At 40.2% G+C, this 22,242-nt stretch overlaps 3 protein-coding genes and 1 long non-coding RNA gene across 4 annotated transcripts in view; 3 read left to right on the top strand and 1 right to left on the bottom strand.

The window, feature by feature from the left end:
* ank1b (ankyrin 1, erythrocytic b) overlaps positions 1–6,673 on the top strand; it is an 83,752-nt gene extending 77,079 nt beyond the window's left edge. The window contains exons 38-41 of the mRNA XM_030742023.1: positions 868–1,525; positions 1,657–1,792; positions 2,270–2,341; positions 5,083–6,673. Of these exons, the coding sequence (XP_030597883.1) occupies positions 868–1,525; positions 1,657–1,792; positions 2,270–2,341; positions 5,083–5,145 (929 nt within the window). The 3' untranslated portion in view covers positions 5,146–6,673. The remainder of the gene's footprint in view (positions 1–867; positions 1,526–1,656; positions 1,793–2,269; positions 2,342–5,082) is intronic.
* Positions 6,674–10,300: 3,627 nt separating this feature from the next.
* On the top strand, positions 10,301–13,196 carry LOC115789423 (eukaryotic translation initiation factor 4E-binding protein 1-like). Its single transcript, XM_030742832.1, has 3 exons — positions 10,301–10,601; positions 12,556–12,750; positions 12,985–13,196. The coding sequence occupies exons 1-3, from the start codon at positions 10,466–10,468 to the stop codon at positions 13,014–13,016; spliced, it is 363 nt and encodes a 120-aa protein (XP_030598692.1). The 5' UTR covers positions 10,301–10,465; the 3' UTR covers positions 13,017–13,196.
* A 1,996-nt stretch (positions 13,197–15,192) lies between these two features.
* Positions 15,193–16,838, bottom strand: LOC115789740 (nodal homolog 2-A-like). The gene is made up of 3 exons (XM_030743252.1): positions 16,538–16,838; positions 15,454–16,223; positions 15,193–15,345 (listed from the first exon to the last, which is right to left on the bottom strand). The coding sequence occupies exons 1-3, from the start codon at positions 16,836–16,838 to the stop codon at positions 15,193–15,195; spliced, it is 1,224 nt and encodes a 407-aa protein (XP_030599112.1).
* A 4,181-nt stretch (positions 16,839–21,019) lies between these two features.
* LOC115789013 (uncharacterized) lies at positions 21,020–21,769 on the top strand. Its single transcript, XR_004020664.1, has 3 exons — positions 21,020–21,134; positions 21,240–21,359; positions 21,657–21,769. It is a non-coding gene; the product is annotated as an uncharacterized LOC115789013 (long non-coding RNA).
* The last annotated feature ends 473 nt before the right edge of the window (positions 21,770–22,242 follow it).

A 22,242-nucleotide genomic window follows, 5' to 3' on the forward strand; every position in this document is an offset into this window, starting at 1 on the left:
ATAAGAGATGCTTCATTACAACTTTGGCATTTGGATCACAGCTGCTGCATAAGCACCGAAAAAGAAACTCATGCAATTATCTGCGTAGAGTAGTTTGTCGTTCCTGAAACAGCCAGGTTTTTACCTTGATTGAACATTGACATGACAAAAGAAAAAAAGGGATAAAAATCCATATTGATGAGCTCATGATACTGAAAGCTAATTGGAGTGCTTCTCTTATGCAAAAGCAATGGGAGGGAAGCTTAAACTAACAAAGACTATCGTGCCAACCCCACAATGAATTATCGACTCTACACTCATTTTTCTTTTCTTTTATCGAGGAACAGTTTATGCTCTGCAGATTCACTTTCTGAAAGTGGGAGCAAACTAGAGCCCAGCATCACTCACCTCAAACACTGGATGATTCACCAAATTGTTTTCTCCCTCACCTCACAAATTGCTGTGTCCCAATGACAGTTACCTAAACTGCATACCTTGCAAACTGGGAAAAAAAAATGCTTTCGCTAAAGGAGCTAACTAAGTTTAGAAAGAAAACAGTATTTTGTATTTTCAGGTAAAATCCTTGTGTTCTGCCTCTCAAACTGAAAGTATAAAGGCAGAATATTGGCTAAGGTTAACTGAAAGTCGAGTCTTTGAGTCAAAATTACTGTCTCAGCATCAGAACATGATAATCCTAAATTAGAACTGTAAATTTTAAGTGATTGACAAAGAGAGCGTCTTTAGTCTTGGTATATTGGGACAGAGCTGAGCCCCACTGTTTCCCTTGTAGGTTGGAGAAACAGTTGAAACACCACCTCCCCACCCTCTCAGTGGCTGTGCCTGCTTGGTGTTAGTCTATCTTTTGTCTCGCCCCTGTTTTCCCTCCAGGTTATGGGCTGGTGCAGGAGGAGCTTCTGTCCCCGGCCTCCATGCAGTACAGCTTGCCATCTCCACTGGGCGTGGAGCCCTATTGGCAAGAAGTCTCCAGCCTTGAGTGTGCCCCCATTGCCACCACAGAGGAAGACACATTAATGGAGATGTCGGACGTTCAGGTGTGGCCAGCAGGGGTCAGCCCCTCTCTGGTTACAGTGGAGGACTCATCACTAGAAGGCAGCAGTCGGGCTGATGACTCAGAGGGTGCCACACTCTCTTTACCCTGCAGCTTGGGTCGCCCAAGCAGTGGAGCCAGCGGGGCCAGCGGTTCCATCATGGAGCTGGAGGAAGAGGAGGAGGAGGAGGAGGAGGAAGGGGAGGTTGAGGAGGAGGAGGCACCACAGGAGCCAGCAAGCGCACTGGCGGAAAGGGACAGGGTGAGAGCCAGTGGTGCCGTTCCCAAGGTCAATCTAAACGGCCAACTGGGAGGTCAGAGGTCAGACGTGAGGAGAGCAGAGGCCGTAGCTGTGGGAGGAGGAATAAAAGGAGGAGGTGGAATGGTAGGGCTGGGCTCAGTGGAAGGGATTTCTGTTGTTTCAGGCCAGCAGGTGTACGCCCAGAGGTGTGAGATGATGGGGCTGAGTCGGGCTACAGAGCACAACGGAGATAACCGGTAAGTCAGCTGTGTGTGATCAAAATCCCTCCACAGTGTGTTCTTTTCCTCTGCCTGCACTCAGAATTAACATATCTGCTTTTTTGTTTCCCACCTCTCTCCCTTTGCCTTATTTGCATTCTGCTTTTCAGGATGGTGGGAGGAGGAGCATTTCAACCCTACTTGCCAGACAAGGACTCCCTGCAAGGCTGGGTGGGCTCGGTGTCATCAGGGCGTGACGGCAGTGTGCCAGGCTTGCACGTGGCCCAGGAGGCTCTGCTGACTCCGGTGTGTGACACGGGTTACTCTCATGTGCTGCGTGGGCGCCTCCTGCAGGGCACGCAGCCCTTTGACAAGGGGCTGGGCTTCTCTCATCAGGAGGCAGGCCAGCGAGCTTGGGAACAAAGGCGGGGCCAGGTCAGGTTGCAACGCCGACCACCTGCCGCTTCCTGCACCTGGAGGGAGAACATCTTTGTCCATCCCTTTATCTTTTTTTTTTGTAATGATCAAATGAGAAGACCGTCATTCAGCTTAATTTTTTTGTTTAAATCATAAACAGTTTAATCTCACTGAACGATCATCAGAACTGATGATTGACCATGATCAATCACAGAATCACAGAACCAGAGCAGAGTGATGTGTTGTGCAGCTCAACACATCCATTGAATAACTGTCCATTGATTTGATTTTACATTTGTGACTGAAAACACCTTGTTAAGAATTAGGAATGGCTTTTTATATATAAACTTTGTCCTTTTATAACAGAGAGAGGAGAAGGAGGAGTACACTGCTGAGGCGCAATTTGTTGAAGAACGTGGAAATGCACTCACTAGAAAGGTGAGTCAGTTGTGGGGTTTTTATCACTTTGTTACAGTTTAGTATTTGTCACTTAGTCACTGGTTTTATGTAATTTTATTTATTTATTTTCAGTTAAATTTAGAGTGATTTTCTCATTTCAGTCTAGTTTTATTTATTTATTTATTTTTTTGCTTGTTTGTTTTAGTTTAGTTATTTTTTATAGTGTTTGTCATGGGCAAAATTTACAAAATTCCAAAGAGGTGTTAAAATACAAAAACTTGACTCAGAACACTGAAAACCATCTAATTCTCAATAAACGTTCACCTAAACTTTTTCATGCTTTACATATATGTGTGTGTGTGTGTGTGTGTCACTTCATTAGTGACACTTTGTTAGTAATGTAGTAATGGGTTGGTCCCCCTTTTACCAAACTGCTTTAATTCTTTCATTCTTCAGAGATTTTAGGCCATATTGACATGATTGCATCACACAGTTGTTGCAGATTTGTCGGCTGCACATCCATGATGTGAATCTCCCGTTCCACCACATCCCAAAGGTGCTCTATTGGATTGAGATCTGGTGACTATGGAAGTCATTTGATTACAGTGAACTCATTATGATGTTCAAGAAACCAGTTTGAGATGATTTGTGTAAATTGCAGCCTCAGTTTCCTGTTCTTAGCTGACAGGAATGGCACCTGGTGTGGTCTTCTGCTGCTGTAACCCATCTGCTTCAAGGTTCAGTGTGTTGCACATTCATAGATGCTCTCTGACACTTAAAAAAGGCGACTGGACTTCTTTTCCAGCTGCCTTTTTCAAACTTCAGAGACTACTATGACCTGGATGACTGAGAACCTACACAGACATTCATAGATGCTCTTCCACACACCTTGGATGTAAGAAGTAGTTATTTGAGTTGTTGCCTTTCTATCAGCTCAAAGAAGTCTGGCCATTGTCCTCTGACCTCTGACATCAGCAAAGTATTTTCACCCAGAGAACTGCAGCTCACTGGATATTTTCTCCCTTTTTTTTATTTGGACCATTCTCTATAAACCCTAAAGATGGTTATGCGAGAAAATCCCAATAGATCTGCAGTTTCTGAAATCCTAGGAGTATTTCATAACTTCACCACATTCATAGTTCCTTAGATCACCTGTCTTCCTCATTCTAATGCTCAGTTTGTACTTCATCAAGTCGCCTTGGCCATGTCTACATGACTATCTGCACTGAGTTGCTGCCATGTGATTGTCAGATGAGATATCTGCATTAATGAGCAATGGACATGTGTACTTAACAACGTGGCAGATGAGTGTGTATATATATATATATATATATATATATATATATATATATATATATATATATATATATATATATATTATTGCAGTCGTGGATTCTCACATTATGCATGAGATTCAAATAATGAGGTTAGAGAATGACCAAAATCTCAGGCTTCAGACTGCTCTAAAAGCTTTCAGGCAGTTTTTTTTTTTTTTTTCAACTTTTTCTCTGTATGATCAGCGTAAATCCCAAATACAGTCATCTGAAGCGTATAGCTCCGGCGGTAAACACAGAAGGCCCATACACCCTCTGTTCAAATCCGTTAATGAAAAGGCAAAGGGAGCTAAAACAGCTTGTTTCAGACAGTCAGTAAGTGAGAGGCTGCACCACAGCTCAGTATGAGTTAGATACAAATTATTTTGATGTGTGAATCATGCAAAGTGACAAAAAAAAGAAATAAATAAATCACACTGTGCAGGTAGATTTGTCTGTAAAAGTAGTGTCATTTGAACATGTTTGGAAAACCAAGCTTCTTGGTGTGATATCTTAGACACAAACCACACGGCTAGCTATGAACTGTAAGAGGAGACCGAAGATCATTACAGTGCACATAAGCTTCATCTCTGCTCTGTATTATTTTATTATATTAATTTATTTTCTGTCCTAGCTCATTTTTAAAGATTCTTACTTTTTTTAGTTTTGATTTTTATCTTAGTTTTTCACACCCAGTTTCACTTTTCAGTTTAGTTTTAGTTAACTGTGATAACCTTTTATCACACACAAGCACTGTAAACCCCGGTGCTTTTTACTGTGAGTCACTCACATAGCCTGGCCAACAGGGTGGGAAATTAACAGCAGCCACAAGGCAAATGTTGACAGCAGATATGAACATGAACCAACTATGATTCAGAGATTATTCTAAAAAAATGTTTTTAAATTACATTAGAAAAATAGGCCTTTGTATATAAAACCTGGCAAGATATTACAAATTTCATCATCATTGGCAAAATACTATAAACTTATTTGATTGGCTAATTAACTTCAAAATGATGGTGAATTTGCGAGCCACAGCGGCCGGGTGGACAGACAAGTTAGTTTCCTGCTCTGGTTTCATGTGGAGGCTTCAGCAGTTAACCGGTCCAAGTGTTGTTTCCTTCCCTCCTTCCTCCCTGCCTCCTTGCTCCAGGTGGGGGTGGATGTGAGAAAGGGCACTCAATCAGTGCAGCGCACCGGTCTGCGGAGAGTTAAACACTGAAATACACATTCTGCCCAGTCCGTCAGGTATGGGACACAAGCACTAGTGCATCCCAGTGCTTGGATAGATGCCTTCTATGGCAACCTGTTGGAGTCTGTTAGAGCCTAATCATCTCCCACACACTGTTCTGTCTCATTGATGTTCAACTTTGTCTCATTCATTAAACTTTGGCAGTGTTTTTGTAGAAGATGAGCGTACTTTAGCCGATGTGTTGCACATTAATGGTGTATGTCTCTGTTTTCTAGGACCGGAAACCCACTGCCAAACCATCCTCCACGAAAACACGACCAGACCGCAGAGGAAAATGAGCAGGGAGGAAGTGCAGACTATAAAATAACAAACAGAATCATCCTCAACCTGTGACCATGGAGCACCACAAAACAAAAGAAGAGGAGAAAAAAAACAGGAGTCAAACTTGTAGTTTTATAATATTTGTAAAGAAAAATATCAACTAGACTAAGGCATGATGATACCTTTTCTTTTCTTTTCTTTTTTTATATAAAAAAAACCAAAAAAACATAAATGTTAGTTAAACAACTAAGAAAAAAAAAAGCAACAAAGTGCTTCCTGTGAACTGTAATCGCATGATGACTGCTGGTGCATGCCCTTTTGAACTGTCATTATCTACAAACTGAAGGGGTACAAGGTACGGGGCGGACCCACACGTGGGTCATAGGCCTTTTTAAGGACCTTTTATCCCCCAACTGGAGTGGTTTGTTTCAGCAAGTTGAGTCCAATAACACTACAGCCAAAAAAGGTCCCTCAATGGATGGTTCTCTATACAGCTAAGCCTCTGCTGAGCCTCCCAATGCTTCTTTCACTGGACCCTTTGCCCTAATATTCTCAATGTGATATATGCACTCTATGCTACGTGGACATGTGTCAGTGTGTGTATGTGTGTGCGCGTGTATTTTTCTCTACCGCATGTGTTTCTTGCTAACGGCTTGGCGCTGAGCCCTGCCCCATGATTGGCTTGTTGTCCTTGCGTGCTCAGCGCTGGAATGAGAAAGCCGTCGTGCTCCCCTGCTCGTGACTTCTTGTCTGCGTATGGGTTGGTTTTTTTTGTTGTTGTTGTTGTTTTGTTTTTTCTTTGTGAATGAAGTTCACTCCTCCTTGTTTCTTTGGAACTTGTCCACTTTTGGGTTTCAGCTTTGTTTGACTTCGGACCAGAACCTGAACCTCTATCTCCCCTCGTGTATTCAGGGGAAATGTTTTGAGACAGTGGGAATGTTTTCTTTCAGAAAAGTGCGGTTGCTTGATTGCATTGTACAGCAGCTCTACGGCACAAAGCTTGACTTTCTATTCCCTCTAACTTTTCTGCGCTCTTCCATTGTTTTTCCCAGTAGCGTATGTTACCTTCAGCCACAATCTCTATCAGTAGCCTCAGTCTATATGCAGTCAAATCACAGTCCTCTCCCATCAGCATCTAAAGGTCCTCCAAAACTTCTGTGCTCCCTCTTTTATCTGCTTGCAGTGGCTGTAGCGCATCACTGTTGAATTTTGGGTCGTTATTTTAAATTATAGTGACAAAAACATGAACGATCTAATTTGTGTGAGGATGCCGTGATTTGGGGATTTCTAGCAAGAGTGAAATGGCAGCGAGGACAGACAGGTAGCACTGTGATTGTCTTATTAACACTGACCCCAGACTCGTGAACTGTCAAGACCCACATTCATATATAGCACAGGCAAAAGCACACGAACATATATAAACACATTTCCAGAAACACTCACATCACACGGTTAAATAATTATTGCCTGGTCAGAGTGTTGGTTTTTGGAGTTATGCCACAGCAATAATACAAAAAACAAAAAAGCAACAAAAAAAAAAAAAAATGGAAGAAGGGAGAGAAGCGACGAGTGCAAAAGACTGATCTCCTCAGAGAAGACACAAACTGTATCTGGATGAACAGCATTTGGCATTGCAGCTCGCCCTTGAAGTGTATGAGTCAGAAAGGACGCACTGATGCAAGATGAGATGACTCAGCTTTAGCAGTGTGAGACTGTGGAGGCCTGAGAGCGTTGTTTGTTTTTCAGCACTTAACGTAGCAAAATATAAACCAGGATATCTTCATTTAATATCTGTTAAGGAGCTTGCTGCTGCCGTGAGGTGGAATCCACCTAACTCTGTTTTCTTCTTCACGTTGTGTTCCTGTAAATCATCAGTTGCTCACCTCTGAAACACTTTATGCAGAAACTGGTTGGCAGCAGTATGAGGGAGGTATATCATAGTAGCACGCATTTTCTGAAAATCACTATATATCCCATAAGTACTGTAAATGCTACTGTAGCCTGAATGAGTGAGACCGGATGAATGAACACATTGGTTATACGTCACACAAATGCACTTATTTTCCCCACGCCCAGTCCGTGCACGAGAACCTCATCAGATAATAGCACGTTTCTTTACATATCACGTTTCCCACTGTTACTTCACTCAGGTTTTCAGTTCTGCTCTGTCAGAAACAAAAATGGTATTTGTTTCTAAATTCTGAATCATCCTCTCAAAGACAAATGTGGGACACGAGTGATTTAGAGTTTACCGTTGGGGCTGTTTGAGGTGGGATGGTGATGCATGGGTTATTTTTTTTAATCTGTTTTTTTTTGTTGTTTTTTAATCGATGGAGGTTTGGTGCAAGTGTGTGTGTGTGTGTGTGTGTGAGTGTGTGTGTGTGTTAGTAGTTATTTGAGTCAGATCAGACCAAAAAACACTGAGGAAGAGTACTGAGTGTGTGGTCAGTGATAGCATGTCTCCTTAACCATCCTTCCTGGTGCACTGCTCCTCTGTTGGTTGTGTTTGTCTTTACTATTTTTTCTGTTTTCTTTTTTAATCATGGATTTAAAAAAAAGAAAAAGGTTTTGGTGAAGCACAGACGAGATGTTTTCCTTTCACTGAATATAATACATTGGATTTATCTTCATATATATAGAGATCGATATTTTACTTAAAACGTATGAGTCCACCTCAATGTACATTTTTGTGTAATCTTGCTAAATCAGCTGTTCTGCTGAAGATGAAGTCGACAAACTTCACAAACAAGACGCCCACTCAACTTTACAGCTTTTGGAGTCCAATGACTCCCACAATCACTCTGTTAGTCTTTAAGACTTCTGCTGTATCAGCACAAGGATTGGGGTTGGGTCTAGGTGTTTTACTCCTGTGTTGAAGTTATAATCCTTAAGATTTATATTGTATAGCACCTTATTTGGATGCTGTTAAACGTCAGTTGTCTCTCAGTGTAGTTCTTTCATTGTTAGTGGTGCAGATGTAAATTGAGTAGCATGAAAATGGTTCAGGAGAAAACTGCGAATGTAGCGGATGTGAACCGTGGATGCACGCAACAGTCATAGGTTTAGTGCTACTCAGTCAGTTTGCCAGCAAACTGAATTGCTGTTTGTTGACAAACTAAATGAATTGCTGCTTTTCTTTTGTATATGAAGGAACTTTGGAAGACTTTGGAAAAAGTTTGGACTCTTAACTGTATGTTCCTTTAAAAGTGACTGCAAATCTGGTCATTGCTCCAATGAGCTCACCCACTGACCCATTTTGAAGCCTTGCTGTCAGCATTTTGGTTGTTATGTGGGGGGTTTTTTTGTTTTTTTTGGGGCAGATGGCACAAGTGAGGGGTGGATCTGACAGAGAAGCCAAGGAACACAGCACAATTTATCATATAAAATTAATGTATTTTTAAAAAATATAATAAGACTTGAAACTAGCAATCAACATCATAAAGTAATTTGAAAATGTTATTAAATGAGGCATTAAATCAAATGAGAAGTGGGGTCATTTGTCCACTATGCAATCTGGCTTTTTCTTTTTTTGTAACCACAGCTAACACCCCCTGCTGGTTATTATAAAGAATGCAGGTTTAAGGCACTGACTCAAATGTGGAAGCTATTTCCATCTTTTACATACAGTTAGTGTTCTTAAAACATGTTTACTTCTCCCATAGGCAGAGACATCCTGGTAAGTTTCACTTTTGCATTGGGGAATCAACCAGGACTAAAATCTTAAGGATCGTAACTTTGACTTTAAGCAACTCTCTTCTTGCTTAGTTAACAATTGACATTTGAAATCCTGAAAGAAAAAAAAAAAAGACTCTCCATTAAACAAAATGACGTATGAAGTAGTTTTGTCACATAATTTTAGTTTTCATACATAGATGATTTGGATTTGCTGTCTGAATTAAACTTGTCTGTGATCCTGTGCACTCCCCCAATGTTTGTGTGCACAGTATGTGAGTGTTTGTGAGTGTGAACGTGTGTGCGTGTGTGTGTGTGTGTGTGATGGTGATGATGATGATGCTCGGTTCCAATCCTAGTTGGATCGGCGGGAAGACGAGAGAGCGCATTTTCCCGGGCATGTGATTTGAGAGGACGTGTAACCTACAGCAATGTATTTTAAAGAGTATTGTAAAATTTTAAATGTTGCAAAGAATAGAGATCACCTATACTCCTTTAGAATGGATACATGACAATGTAAACGCAATATCATATTACTCTATCCTAAGGAATGCAACTGCGCACATGCACAAAAAAAAAGATGTTTTTATGAAAATATATGTATAAATATATGACAAAATATATTTAATTAGAATGCTATGCACCCTCATAGAGTTGTTATGGATGTTCTTTAAGCATTATCTAGACTAGGCCGACGTCCACATCATGGGGAATGTAGAGGCTTTGTAGCTATGACCACTTGTTTTCTTTTCTTTTGTATTGTCCTGGAAAGGATAAACCAACGTGAATATGTATACAAGCCTTTCAATCAGAATCATTCTGACATGAAGATATGTATAGATCATCTTACCCTGTACACCAGCTCAAACCATTTACAAGAATTAATAAACAAAGATGTGACATAAATGTGGTGTGTTGTTTTCGTAAAAGCTTAAATAAGTACTGCGTTTTTAGTCCTGCATAGGCTGTACGATTGAATTTGTAACCTATTTGGCATCTCACTACATAAACACTGGAGTCCTGGATGTCTGAGAAGCTACACAGGCACATTTTAATGTTTTATTTGACAGATTCAGTCATTTTATGGGACATTTATTCGCTTTTTGTATTTGAAAGCACGTTTTTCAGGGAAATTGGTACCCGATGCCCAAAAGTAGTTATTGCTGGTGTTTTCATAGAGTCCTGTAAAAACTTTCTTTTTCATGTGAGTGTACGCATACACAATATATACATTACATACATGAGATCTTCAGAAATCTCAAATGCCTTAAAATATGTGAAAACTGTATTTCCCCCAAAGTAGTGGGGTGGGTTCAGCACACTTTGAATGATTTGGCATCTGTTTTTTCAGAAAGATTGTATTTGAACCATCAAACAAAAATTTGCATGTATTTGACTGCTGCAGATCAGGGTGGGCGAAAAAAAACTACAACATCCAGTGTCTGTGACGCCCCCTGGTTTCAGCCAATCACAGCCCGCCGCTTCACGTGTTGTTTTGTAGGAAGTCGTTGGGATGTTTTGGGTTTGCTTAAAGCACGTGGAGGCATAAGGTAGCGTACTGTGCTCCCTCTGCAACTTCGTCCTCCAAACTGTGAGCGTGCGTACATGCATGCACGTCTGTGGTCTCTTTAAGTAGCCCAAAAAGTCGACGCGGTGCTGTGAGAGATGTCAGCGGGAAGCCAGACCACCAGGAGCCGGGATATCCCTGCCGTCAGGCGGGTCGCTATCCATGACGCGGCGCATTTGCCCAACGACTACTCCACGACCCCCGGAGGAACTCTGTTCAGCACCACACCTGGAGGTAATGATGTCCAGAAGGAGCAAAGCTTGATAGGAAATGAGAAGGCAAGGGGCCAGTTTAAAGAAGCAGCATTCTGATATGGAGAGAGGAAGACAGGTTATTATGTGATGGCAGCCAATTAAGTGTCCTTAAATTAGATTTTCCATTTCAGATGCTCCTCAACCCCATTAGAAAGCAGGTTCGTTTGTTTTTATATACCTCTAGTGATTCAGAATAATTGAAAGAAAGAATGGAAGGAATTCCAACATTTTACCACTGGAAAACTAACATTGCAGGTTTTTTTTTTTTGGTTTTTTTAATGTTTAGTTAGTATCTCAAAATTATGATTATCTCATTAATGTGACTTAGTGACAGAGAAAGGGAGAACAATAAGGTTTTCCCCATGTTTGTACCATCAGTGGCCCTCAGGTGTAACCAAATCATCAGACTTCTAGGAGCTTGCTCCATGTTTACCTCAGAGATAATAACATTTGAAATCCAGCACCAAAAACAATTCGTGGTAATGGAAGCACTTCTGGGAGCTAGACTCGAGGTCCTGTCATGTTGGCCTGTTAATGTTTGACAGTGCTGATGTATCCTGAATTATGAAAACTACAGAAGTAATTATTAAAGTGTTTTCTGCATCCATGGCCTGCAGGTTGTTAAATTAACAGTTTGTTAACTACACCTAAGATTATTTCAGTCAGTCATACATGGCTTTAGTCCATCTTCCTCAATTATTTTTCCATTTATGCTGATGGGAGATGTTACGGCCACATGTGTCGGATGGCGCTGCTTACAGAATCCAGCACTTTACCCTCGCTGCACGAGGTTCTATGTGCATAAGCTTTAATCTGACATGGACGCCGTCACTTATGAATGGCAGCTTCAGTGTCATTATCCAAGAATGAGGGCAGTGTGTAGCTTGAGTTTAGTTACACTTACAGTCGACCACTGTACGGTCAAATGTTGGCCTGTGCTCAGTCATATCCTATTTATAGTCCTGCTATTACAGCAGGCTGTTGTTGAGCAGTGGCAGCAACATGTTTACTAAGCGTGGCCTCCATTAGGTCACACTGGTTGTATTAAAGATAAGCAAGTGGGACTAATGATTATGCATCATAGTTTTTTCCTGTTTCTGTCAGTTGAGAGAAGTTGCTAAAAAGAAATCCAAAAGCTCACACACCACCGACCATAAAATACCAACCGATAATGAAGAAATTTCAGAAAACTTTGAAGCTGTAGCCAAAAAAGATATTTTAAACAAAAGTGAATCAGTCAACATGAATGCAACAGCGATAATCTGGGTCACTGCTCAGCACCTGGAGGAGCTGCAGGTTCATTCTTTGAATCTCTGAGTTGATTGTTTATTTTCTTTTATGTTGGGGGGGGGGGGGGGGGGGGGGGTGTATTTTACTGAAACATTGACAAGCTGGGGCCTTGGGAAACTTCCACTGCAGTGATAAAAGTTAAAGTAGAGAATGTTTTCCCGCAGCGGTCGTGAGAAACCTGACTCAGATGCACATGCCCATTACAGCTGATACTGTGTCCTGTAACATTAGCAGGTGGAACACAGATAAAACACAAGTGAGTCACAGAATATGTGCCAGCCTTGCTGATACGGGCTGCAAAATTGAGCTAAAAGTCATGGGCATGTATGGACATGAGCACAGTAAAGAGTGTGTGACTCTTTACATAGCAGAGAAAATTGAGCTATATTATTTTATTGCACCCTTTTTTTTTTTTCAACAACTAACACATTTAATGTTTAGATTAATATTTTATTTTAGCATTTCCAAGTAGTTTTTAAGATTAGGTGCAGATTTTATTTCCAGATACATGTGTTTTAATTACATTTATTTCATATTATTTTATTTTGAAATCCGCCTCAGTGCTTACGAGGGGTATCTGCTGTAGTGGAATTTTCCAAATGTGGATCACTTGAACAAAAATACTGACAAACACTAACCCTCAGGCACCAGAATCATCTATGACAGGAAGTTCCTCCTGCAGTGTCGGACATCTCCCCTGACTCGCACGCCTCCCAACCTGCCTGACATCCCAGGAGTCACCCGGCCACTCAAGCGCGACGCCTCCAGCGACACAAACCAGCCTGATCAAATGCTCAGCAGTAACACCGAGCACAGCGTGCATGCAGAGGAGAGTGCAGGTAAATATGTCTGCATATTAAAGATGGAAAAATATACATGAGCTATTGAGGTTTGTAGGAGTTTTTTGGTGCAGCACCTTCCTGCCGACCAGTCAGGGATGCACATTTTTCCCTGGCAACCAGTGACTGTATTACGTCCAATATTAGCAATGTGCGCATGACATCACATAAGAAACCTCAATAATCTATTACTTGTATTAATTGCATTGTTCTTTTTGTTTTGTGTATTTGTAGGTGAAGATGCCCAATTTGAGATGGACATCTAAGGGGAGTCAGGTTTAAGGATGAAAGCAACATGTTCATAGTTTTTGTTTTCTGGGATTTAACAAAAAAAAAAGATATGTTAAAATGATGAGCCTGTTTTTTTGTTTGTTTGTTTTTTAGTGTAATCTGTGTTCAGAATTGTTCTGAAATCTGCTTTTTTTGTAATGCCTTATCTGTTCAAATGTGCATGAAACAGTTTCTTTGTATGATCTGTGAAATATTTGACAAGTAAGTCAAAGTTTTGTTAGAATGAAAACATTAAAATTTTATGTAATTTGACTCATTTTATGACTTTGAAGACAAACTTTTCATTTGTTTAACAAATAAAAAAAGAGAGACTGATCTGTATGTAATCTGATACCAAACCCTGCAGGAAGTGATTTTGACCACTTGGTGGCAGCAGACAAACTGTAAACACTGAAATCATTTAATTAATAAGGTGACTTTGTTAGCAAACAGCTGGCTGTTTGCACACCCAGAATGCATGGAGCACCTTTATAAATCATCTGCAACCATGTTTCTGGGAGTCTGGTGTGGGTGTGTATGTATGTGTGTGTGTATGTATGTATGTATGTATGTATGTATGTATATATATATATATATATATAAAATCTTCTCTGTAGGTTTTGGCCTGACCAGCAGCAACTACTGAGAGAAACTGACCTGTCTGATGCTACAGTTAGCTAGGGCATAAAGAGAGGGATTTAAAGGCTTTATTTCTGGAGAAACCAGAAATGAGTTTCTGAAGACAAACCATAGCAGTTAAAGGTAAAATATACCCACAATACACCCTGTAGTTTTGAGGGTACTTGCAGCCTCAGATTGGAAGCTAGACCAACCAACTAGTACTAAATCTTTCCTGTCGCAAGAATATTGTGTGAAAACATTTGGAGCTCAGGTCGCTCAGTGGTCTCCAGTGTTTGGCGGTTTAAGGAAGAAGTTCACCTTAAAACATCGGCTCCATCAACGCGAACAATGTACAGCATGAGGTAATGTCCTAAAATCACCAGACCAAGCACAATTACACCCCACTGTGCCACCTTAATTGACAATGTTTTCACTAACGATGTGGAAAATAACACAGTGAGTGGACTATTAATCAATGACATGAGTGACCACCTACCTGTTCTTGCAGTTTATGACAGTAATTACAAGACAAATCAACCAGAACAACTAAGACACAGACATGTAAGGACAGAAGAAACCATCAATGTGTTTAAGAATGACCTAATTCATCCATTCATCTATTCTGCATAGAAGAGAGGTCAAATATCCAGCCGGAATTATGCCCAAAGTTTGTTGATGGCTACCAAAAACATTGGGCAAGTTGCAACTTGCTAAAGGACATTTAATCATATATATATATATATATATATATATATATATATATATATATATATATATATATATATATATATATATATATGTGAGAGAGAGAGAGAGATTTGAGCCTGTGCAAATTACAGAAAATCCAAAAATAAACGTGTGCACCCAATTCTTCTTTCTTTAAAGTCATTAAAGATGTCTGTTGTGCATTAGTACATGCAACAGTTCAAAGAAGTCATTAAAAGCCCAAAATTACTATAACTGTTATGCCCATGATGAGTGTATGTAAACTAAACTATGAACAATCTTTCTGTAAAATGTAAACTTTAAAAAAAAAAAAAACTTTAAAAATGAAAACACAATTTGCACAAGTTGTTCAAGAGAAAAAAAAATGTTTATTGCTCTATTATGGCCTACATAGCAATTATCCAAATAGGTCAATGTGACCCATACATCTCAAATAATAATAATAATAATAAATCACTTACAGTAAACCATTCTGTAATTTCAATGGTATTGAAGGTTCAGTCTTCAAGCATAAAAATAATTTGTACACTGTAGCTTCTGTGACTATATAGTGCTTAAGTCTTACTACTTATACTACTTATATTCCCAACTGTTTCATAACTTTTTGGCTTTATAATTTAGAGAGCACAGTCGAGAATGCACATTAGAAGTGTCCTGTGTCACCCCAGCAGTCTTTGCCCCGCTGTCAGAGAGGACGGCTCTCTAAAGTGCCCCCGTGCACCCACTTTTCCCCTCTGAGATCCCAGGTCTATAGCTGCAGACCCATCTGGTCCCTTGGTTCATTGGTTCCAGGTTTCTCTGAGTTCACTTTTGCAGTTGTTTCCCTTACTGGCAGCCACACTCCTCCACCACCATGTCATCATGATGCCTCATCACCATCTTTCCGTCCTCGAAGTACAGCATGGACAGCGGTGTCAGGCGTGTGGGTACACAAGACAGACACAGTCCCTTGTCTGGATGGTGATAATTCAACAGGCTCTGGAGAGAGGAGGAGGAGAAGAAAATCATTGATTAGAGAACATCATTCATGTATGGTATTAAGGTATTATCAGTACTGTTGCATATGATGACACATTTTAGTCTTACCTTTATGTATGCATGGTTAGTAGGGGTGAAGATCTCGTCTACTGGTGTAGGACAGGTCCCTTCGCAGCGATATGCGTTGTATTGTTTGGGATAGATAATCCACTCGCTCCAGCCAAGCTTCTCAAAGTCCACCCACATGTCCACCTTCCTGCACAGATCATCTTTTTTTACCTCCTGTGTTGACTTGTCTGTTAGAACATCTCCAGTAGCTTCCCCTCTCTGCTCCTGGGTTCTCTGGTGCCTCTTTTCTCTGCCTTTCCTCATCCTGGAGGCTCCGTGCTCCGTGCCTAGACCAGCATACTTGGAGTGCTTTGCTGTGTGGATGAGAGTTGGCACTCGCTCAGCATTTTCGTCGTGCTTTAAAAAGACCACCATCATGACCCTGTCAGTTGTAGGGTGCTGAATTCCTTCATGTCCCTGCACTTGCTCCTCTGGCTCAGCTTCATCCTCTTCCAACATCCTCTTTGAAGAGTGCTCCTGATGCTGCAACCAAAGACGGAGCATCTCTGTCATGTTGAACACTTTCCAGGAGGATGGCGACGCCACTGAACTGGGATGAGCTCTCAGGCGGCCCAGGAGTAACCTGTTCTCGGTGCAGTGCGTGCCCGAGCACCGCTCACTGTCAAAGTGGTAGATGTCTATTGAGGCACTAGAAGACTGTGTAAAGGCAGGCAGACGGATGCGAAGTTCAGCCAGCTGGACAGTGTGGCTTGCAGACATGGAGGACATGTCAAAAGTGAGGGACCACCTCCTACCAATCTGTTGGCAGCCTGAAAGAAATGAGAAAATAAATTATTAGAATTATACAGAAAGCAGAAAGCAACAACTTTGTATTTGACTGTAGACATGCAAAATATTAAGGAATGATAAAAATATATATATATATATATATATATTTTGTAGGTGTTTCAAGCTAAACCAACATTTTATTGCTAAAGGAATTTCTGAAGCTCTTCGTAAATTCTTCATTGAGCAGAACAGACTACTCTCTTCTCTTAAAATAACATCCAAAGGTATGAGTAGGCTAAATGACAGTCAAAATATCCTAATCCATTAGAATTATTATCTGATGCTGAACACTCACTCTTGGCGATCAAGCTGACTACAGAGTCGGAGCTGTGAAGATTTTCCTCGTTCCAAGTTTGGCCCGCGCTGTCAGCCGAACTGTTGGTCCGGTCTTCGGTCAGCATGACCCGGTAGAGGTGAATCATGTAGTGGGGCAGGCTGCTGGTGTGGTTCCGCTGTGCAGCATGTCTGGAGCCGCCTTGCCGAGCGTTCTTCCAACGGAGCAGCTTATCAGGGTGCATCTTAGCTGTGGCGAGACCCTGAACCAAATCAAGTAGGAGAAGAAGCGCAAAAACGAAACCCACTGCTTGTCTCTTCATGATTCCCGAGTGTCGTGTTGTCTCTTCCACAGGCAAATCCAAAATGCGCAGGTAGAGCCCCAGAACCGGGTTTATAATCACACGCGTCTCTCTAAAGTTCTTTGAAGAGAGCTGTCAGGCCTCTGATGACTGAGGACGCCTGTGATCCTACAGTATGGCAGAGGTGTTTTATGCAATCGAAACCAAGTGCTCTTTGAAGTGGAGTCCACCACTCTGATTGATGTTTTGTATACTTGAGATCCCTCAGATCAGAAGCCATGATAATAATTTTAGCTAAGGAGATTACGAGGTAAACAATTGAGCACTGATCAATTGGCAGGAACACTGGAGTTAATACAAACAAACAAACAAACAAACAAAACAGCTTCTGGATGAAATCATTAACTATGCAAACCCTTGTGCCCTGGACAGATCCTGGGCACAAAGGGACGCGTTTGGGCCTAAATTAATACAACAGAAAGAATAAAAATAATAACTGAACATTTTCAATAATTTCAGGTCACTGTGTGCGTAAAAGTGCAACATAGTTCCAAATCTAACCCAGTCCGCTCATTAAAGTACAGCGTTAAAAGTAAGTGAAAGTTAACGGAATAGGATAACATATGAACATCATTATTACATATCACACATAAAGCCCAGTAAAGAGAACTTGTGTTAAATTAAACTGGATATTTCCTTATAACTGTGATATAAATTAACTTTACCAGGGAAAATGCAGCACGTTTGTGACATTTAAACGCAACACTTTTATTACGATAACTGCTTCAACAGCTTTGGACACGTGTAATGTAAGAGTATGTTACATATAGCATTACAGTACACGAAAAATTAACACACACAGCGATAATTGCCCGCTAATCGTTCTCATTCATAAAACAAAAAACACTTGATGTCAGTGAAAAGAAGACAGAAACAACGCACAAAGCTGCACTGTTTCTGATGAACACAATTAAGAAACGGTGTAACTATTATTGCTTTAAATTACTGTGACAACATCAAACAAACTTTGAACTTTATTCAACCTACCTACCTTTATTTAAAAGCCTCTCAGTGATTAGTATTGATCTGGACTGTCAAATTATTTAATTATGGGGGTGTAATAAAATTTATTTGTATTCATCTTTATGTAACAGTGCACGAATAACACAGTCAGATCAAAGCATTAGAATAAACTGCACTGCCCTGCACATGCAGTAACACTATGCAACATTCAGTCTGAAATACTGACAGACGACCGGTGTGTTTCAACGATGTCAGAAGAAGACTAACTAAAAGAAAGGCAGTGTAAAAATATCAATGCATATGTGCTCATGTACAAAAGGAAATGACCAAACGTTTTGCGGCAGGGATCGTAACAGTCATTCCGTGCGTAAAACCACAAGACCTTTCTCAGTGCGCTCGAATTAACCACCCGATGCTCGTCGAGCATGCGCCACAAGAAGTGGATATTTTTGCTGTCATCACCTTCGATGTGGAATCTGTGCTTTTTGCTGTACAAAATCATCACTTAATAAAGCTTTTTGAAGCTTCTTAAACCCAGTGCGCACATGCAAATCGCTTTAAGGATGCGGTACTGTTAAAAAAAAACAAAAACAAAACAAAATACCACATCCATATACATATATATCTATATATATCTATATATCCATATATATATATATATATATATATATATATATATATATATATATATATATATATATATAGAGAGAGAGAGAGAGAGAGAGAGAGAGAGAGAGAGAGAGAGAAAATATAAGCCTATTTTATTTGCCCCATTTTAAGACAAGATCGAATTCAAATAATTCCCCTCAAAATATAGCGGAACAAATATAACTGCACGTTTTATTTTTTGCTTTTAACTTGATCGGAAGTTACTCTGTCCGCCGCAGCGGCAGGACTGCGCGCTGATAAAAGCGTTTCCTCTCAGCTGGTGCTGTTTGTCTCGATGAGCCGCGCACGCCGACATGAACTGGCACCTGTTGATTTGTTTGATTTTTCTGGCGCGTTTGAGAATTTTCAGAGGTAATATTACTTTGCTTTAAAATAAATAAATAAATAAACCTCATCTTTATTTTCACATTAATAGGCAAACATGTTTCTGAATTTCAGGCTTGCAGAGTGAATTTTAGCGTTCACTTGTTCAGTTTTTTTTGTGTGTGTGTGTGTGTTTGCAGTGCGTGAATGTTCCGGATTACGAGCTGTATTTCAATTAATTTGTGCTTTATGGAGTTTCCCTCATCAAAATGATTTAAGGGTGAAAACAGTTGATGTGACACTGCCAACATTAGACACTTTCATGGCGTTTAAATGAGCAAACGTTCCCGTTTATTTGATCCTGTTTCGCTCTGAAGCGCTTATTTGGGTCAATTTATTCAAATACGTGTGAGAGGCTCGAGTTGTGATGTACTATTTTCTGTGAAGCAAACTTCCTTTGATGTTCATTTAACCATATGAAAGTCGTCTCGGGGGGTTCTGTTTATTTTATTTTTTTGTGCATGTGTCTATCAGTTTCTTTAAAGTCAGCTTTGTTGCTCTGCAGGTTTCCTTTTGCCTCCTGCTAAATGGGATTTTTTTTTTCCCTCAGCAAACGCAGGGTTTGAGGACACAAGCTGCATGCTGAATATGGTGCAAAATTTGAAAAGGAAAGGTGTTCAGCTCATTCAAGTTATGGGAGAATATTAAACATCTACTTCTAACTCACTTATTAAAAAATAAAATACCAACCAGTTAGAAAAATGACTTAATGTTTTATTTTAATCGGACTGTATTTTCCTCTAAGGCCGGTTTCTTCTTGATACTTGGTTCTCTTCATGTTTGTAGGCCAAATCTTGGGGTGCAATCATGGCCAGTGGCAGTGTGATGATGAAAGCTGCATCCCTGGTGTGTGGAGATGTGATGGTGATGGAGACTGTCTGGATGGATCTGATGAAGTGGACTGCACCGGTAGGTATTTTTCCCCAGTACCCTATTAAGAAAAATCAGCTGGTTCAAATCTTTATACATTACTGCATTTTTAATTTAATTTTTCCTGATGCTGTAGTTGTTTGAGTCTATCTTTATTTAACAAAACTTTTAAAGGAATCACCGATGCCAGTGGCAAAATTTTTGCTCCTCTAAAGTTCAAGTTCAGGTTGTCAGTTCATGGGTAAATGAATGGAAATGATGCCAACTTTTCATGTTGATGATCAGTAAAATCAGACTGCCTCAGATTTATATATTTTATTTTCTGTTCCTTCAGTACCTCAAGGTTCCGATTGTCCACCAGGTCAGTTTCCTTGTGTGGATTCTGTTGGCTGTGTCAATGCATCGGCCCGCTGTGATGGACAAAAGCAGTGCCCCACTGGCTCGGATGAGGAGAACTGTCCAGCCACCGAAGGCTGTCTGGACTCTGACTGGACATGTCAAAATAACATTTGTATCCCCAAAGAACTGCACTGTAATGGAGTAAATGACTGCATGGACAACTCTGATGAAAAGGCCTGTGGTGAGAAAGATACTCTAACAAGAACAAGATACTCTAACTTTTGACCCTGTGTGGATTTGGGAAAATCAAACTTGTGCTAAAACAGCTCTTTAATTACTTTCAAAAGATATAAAGATGTACAGTACCAGGAGTAGTGTATGCTGTGCAATCGCTTGATCCAAGAAAAATAACAGTTCAAAGAAATCAATGAAACTCCAACATTACCATGATATTCATGCCCGTGATGAGCGGATTTAAACTTCTGACCCCAACTGTGTATGACTGTGGAAGGATTTTTCTAAATCCTATTTGCCACTAGAGAGAGATCTAACTGCATTGACACAACTTTGATTACTAGGACATGTTGACGGATTCATTTGTTTTGAAAGGCATGTTTTTGAGAACTGTCTAAAGTTAAATGCAGATATAATCTTGTAAAACCTACTGAAAAACACTACCAGAGTTAAAATGGAACTTATTTTGATGGGTGCAATAATTTTGAATGTTGTATTCAAGTACACACACACACACACTATAGGTGAAGAAATCAGAATTATACAGCTGTATTTTTAGGCTTTCTGTGATTGTCAGTTCAATTTTAACTTCATAAAAGAAAAATTCAGAACTTTATCCAGGTTTTTCTTAAAAAGGTTAATACATTTTAAGGATTACACAGTAAGTTACAGGCCATTGTTTTTGTTTTATTATTTTTTTTAAAGGTTTGTGTAGTGAGGACAGCGTACGGTGTCCTGACGGTACGTGTCTATCTGGTGAGGAGTGGTGTGATGGCAAATTTCACTGTTCTGATGGCAGCGATGAACCCATAACCTGTGGTAAGCTTGATGCAACTGATTATCCCAACAAACCACTGATGCCATGCTTCACGTCCATAAATCTTTATGCTTTGATACTGATGTTTAAAATTATGCCTCCTGCAGGCCGTCTTTGCTCCATAAACAATGGTGGATGTAGTCATGTGTGCACTGATGAACCCTGGGGAGCTCTGTGTTCCTGTCCTGCTGGATATAAGCTGTCTCCTGATGGATCAGACTGTGAAGGTATGTCGGACAAGATGACTGTACTTTTGATGCTGGGTTTTAAAGCAGCAATACTCAAACAGAAACTGAAATAATGCAAAATAAAAGGAAATTTTTTGAAGTGTGGAGTGTCCATGCCTATCTGAAGGAGTAGCTGTAAACGGTTTAAGATGACTTCATTCCTTGACCCATCATGCTGCTTTCTTTACAACTCCAGGAGTAATTGATGTCTACAGCTTTATAACTGTCTGACATTGTTCAATAATTTTTTTGATGCGTGTTGGCACACATTTAAAAATAAACCCTCTTTCCACACAGATTTGGATGAATGTGCTCCACCTTTTGCCCCCTGTGCTCATCAATGCACTAACACCATTGGGTCCTATTATTGCCACTGCAGAGAGGGATTCAAACTAAATGAGAACTCCGCGTGTGTGTCTTCAGGTAAAGATGTAGTGTTTTTCCTGTTTATATCATTTATGGTACATGCTATTAATATAATTTTCCATCAACTTGTTTGATACCATCTCGAGTCAGGGACAATGCTAGGACAAAGCCAATAGCTGCAAGTCGTCTGTTCTGCAAAGAGAATCTCCTCTGGATTTGGTTTCATCCAAAAGATCCACACAAACATCAAACATCATTAAGTGCACTGATAAAAGAGATGCTAATTGGTGACTTTGATGTAGGTAAACTGATGACAAAAGCCAGAAACTCTGTTTGATCAAAATCAAAGAGCGTTTAGGTAGTCAAATAATTAACATGTAAATGGCAATTTGGCAAGTGTGGCTTCAGTAAGAAAATGATTGGATAGATGAATTCTTGATAATCATCACTAACGACACCCTGTCTGAATCTGTGTTTACAGGTAATGCTGTTCGATTGCTGCTGGTTGGGGGATCAG

This window comes from Archocentrus centrarchus, chromosome 12 (assembly GCF_007364275.1).
Source record: "Archocentrus centrarchus isolate MPI-CPG fArcCen1 chromosome 12, fArcCen1, whole genome shotgun sequence".
Lineage (NCBI taxonomy): Eukaryota > Metazoa > Chordata > Actinopteri > Cichliformes > Cichlidae > Archocentrus > Archocentrus centrarchus.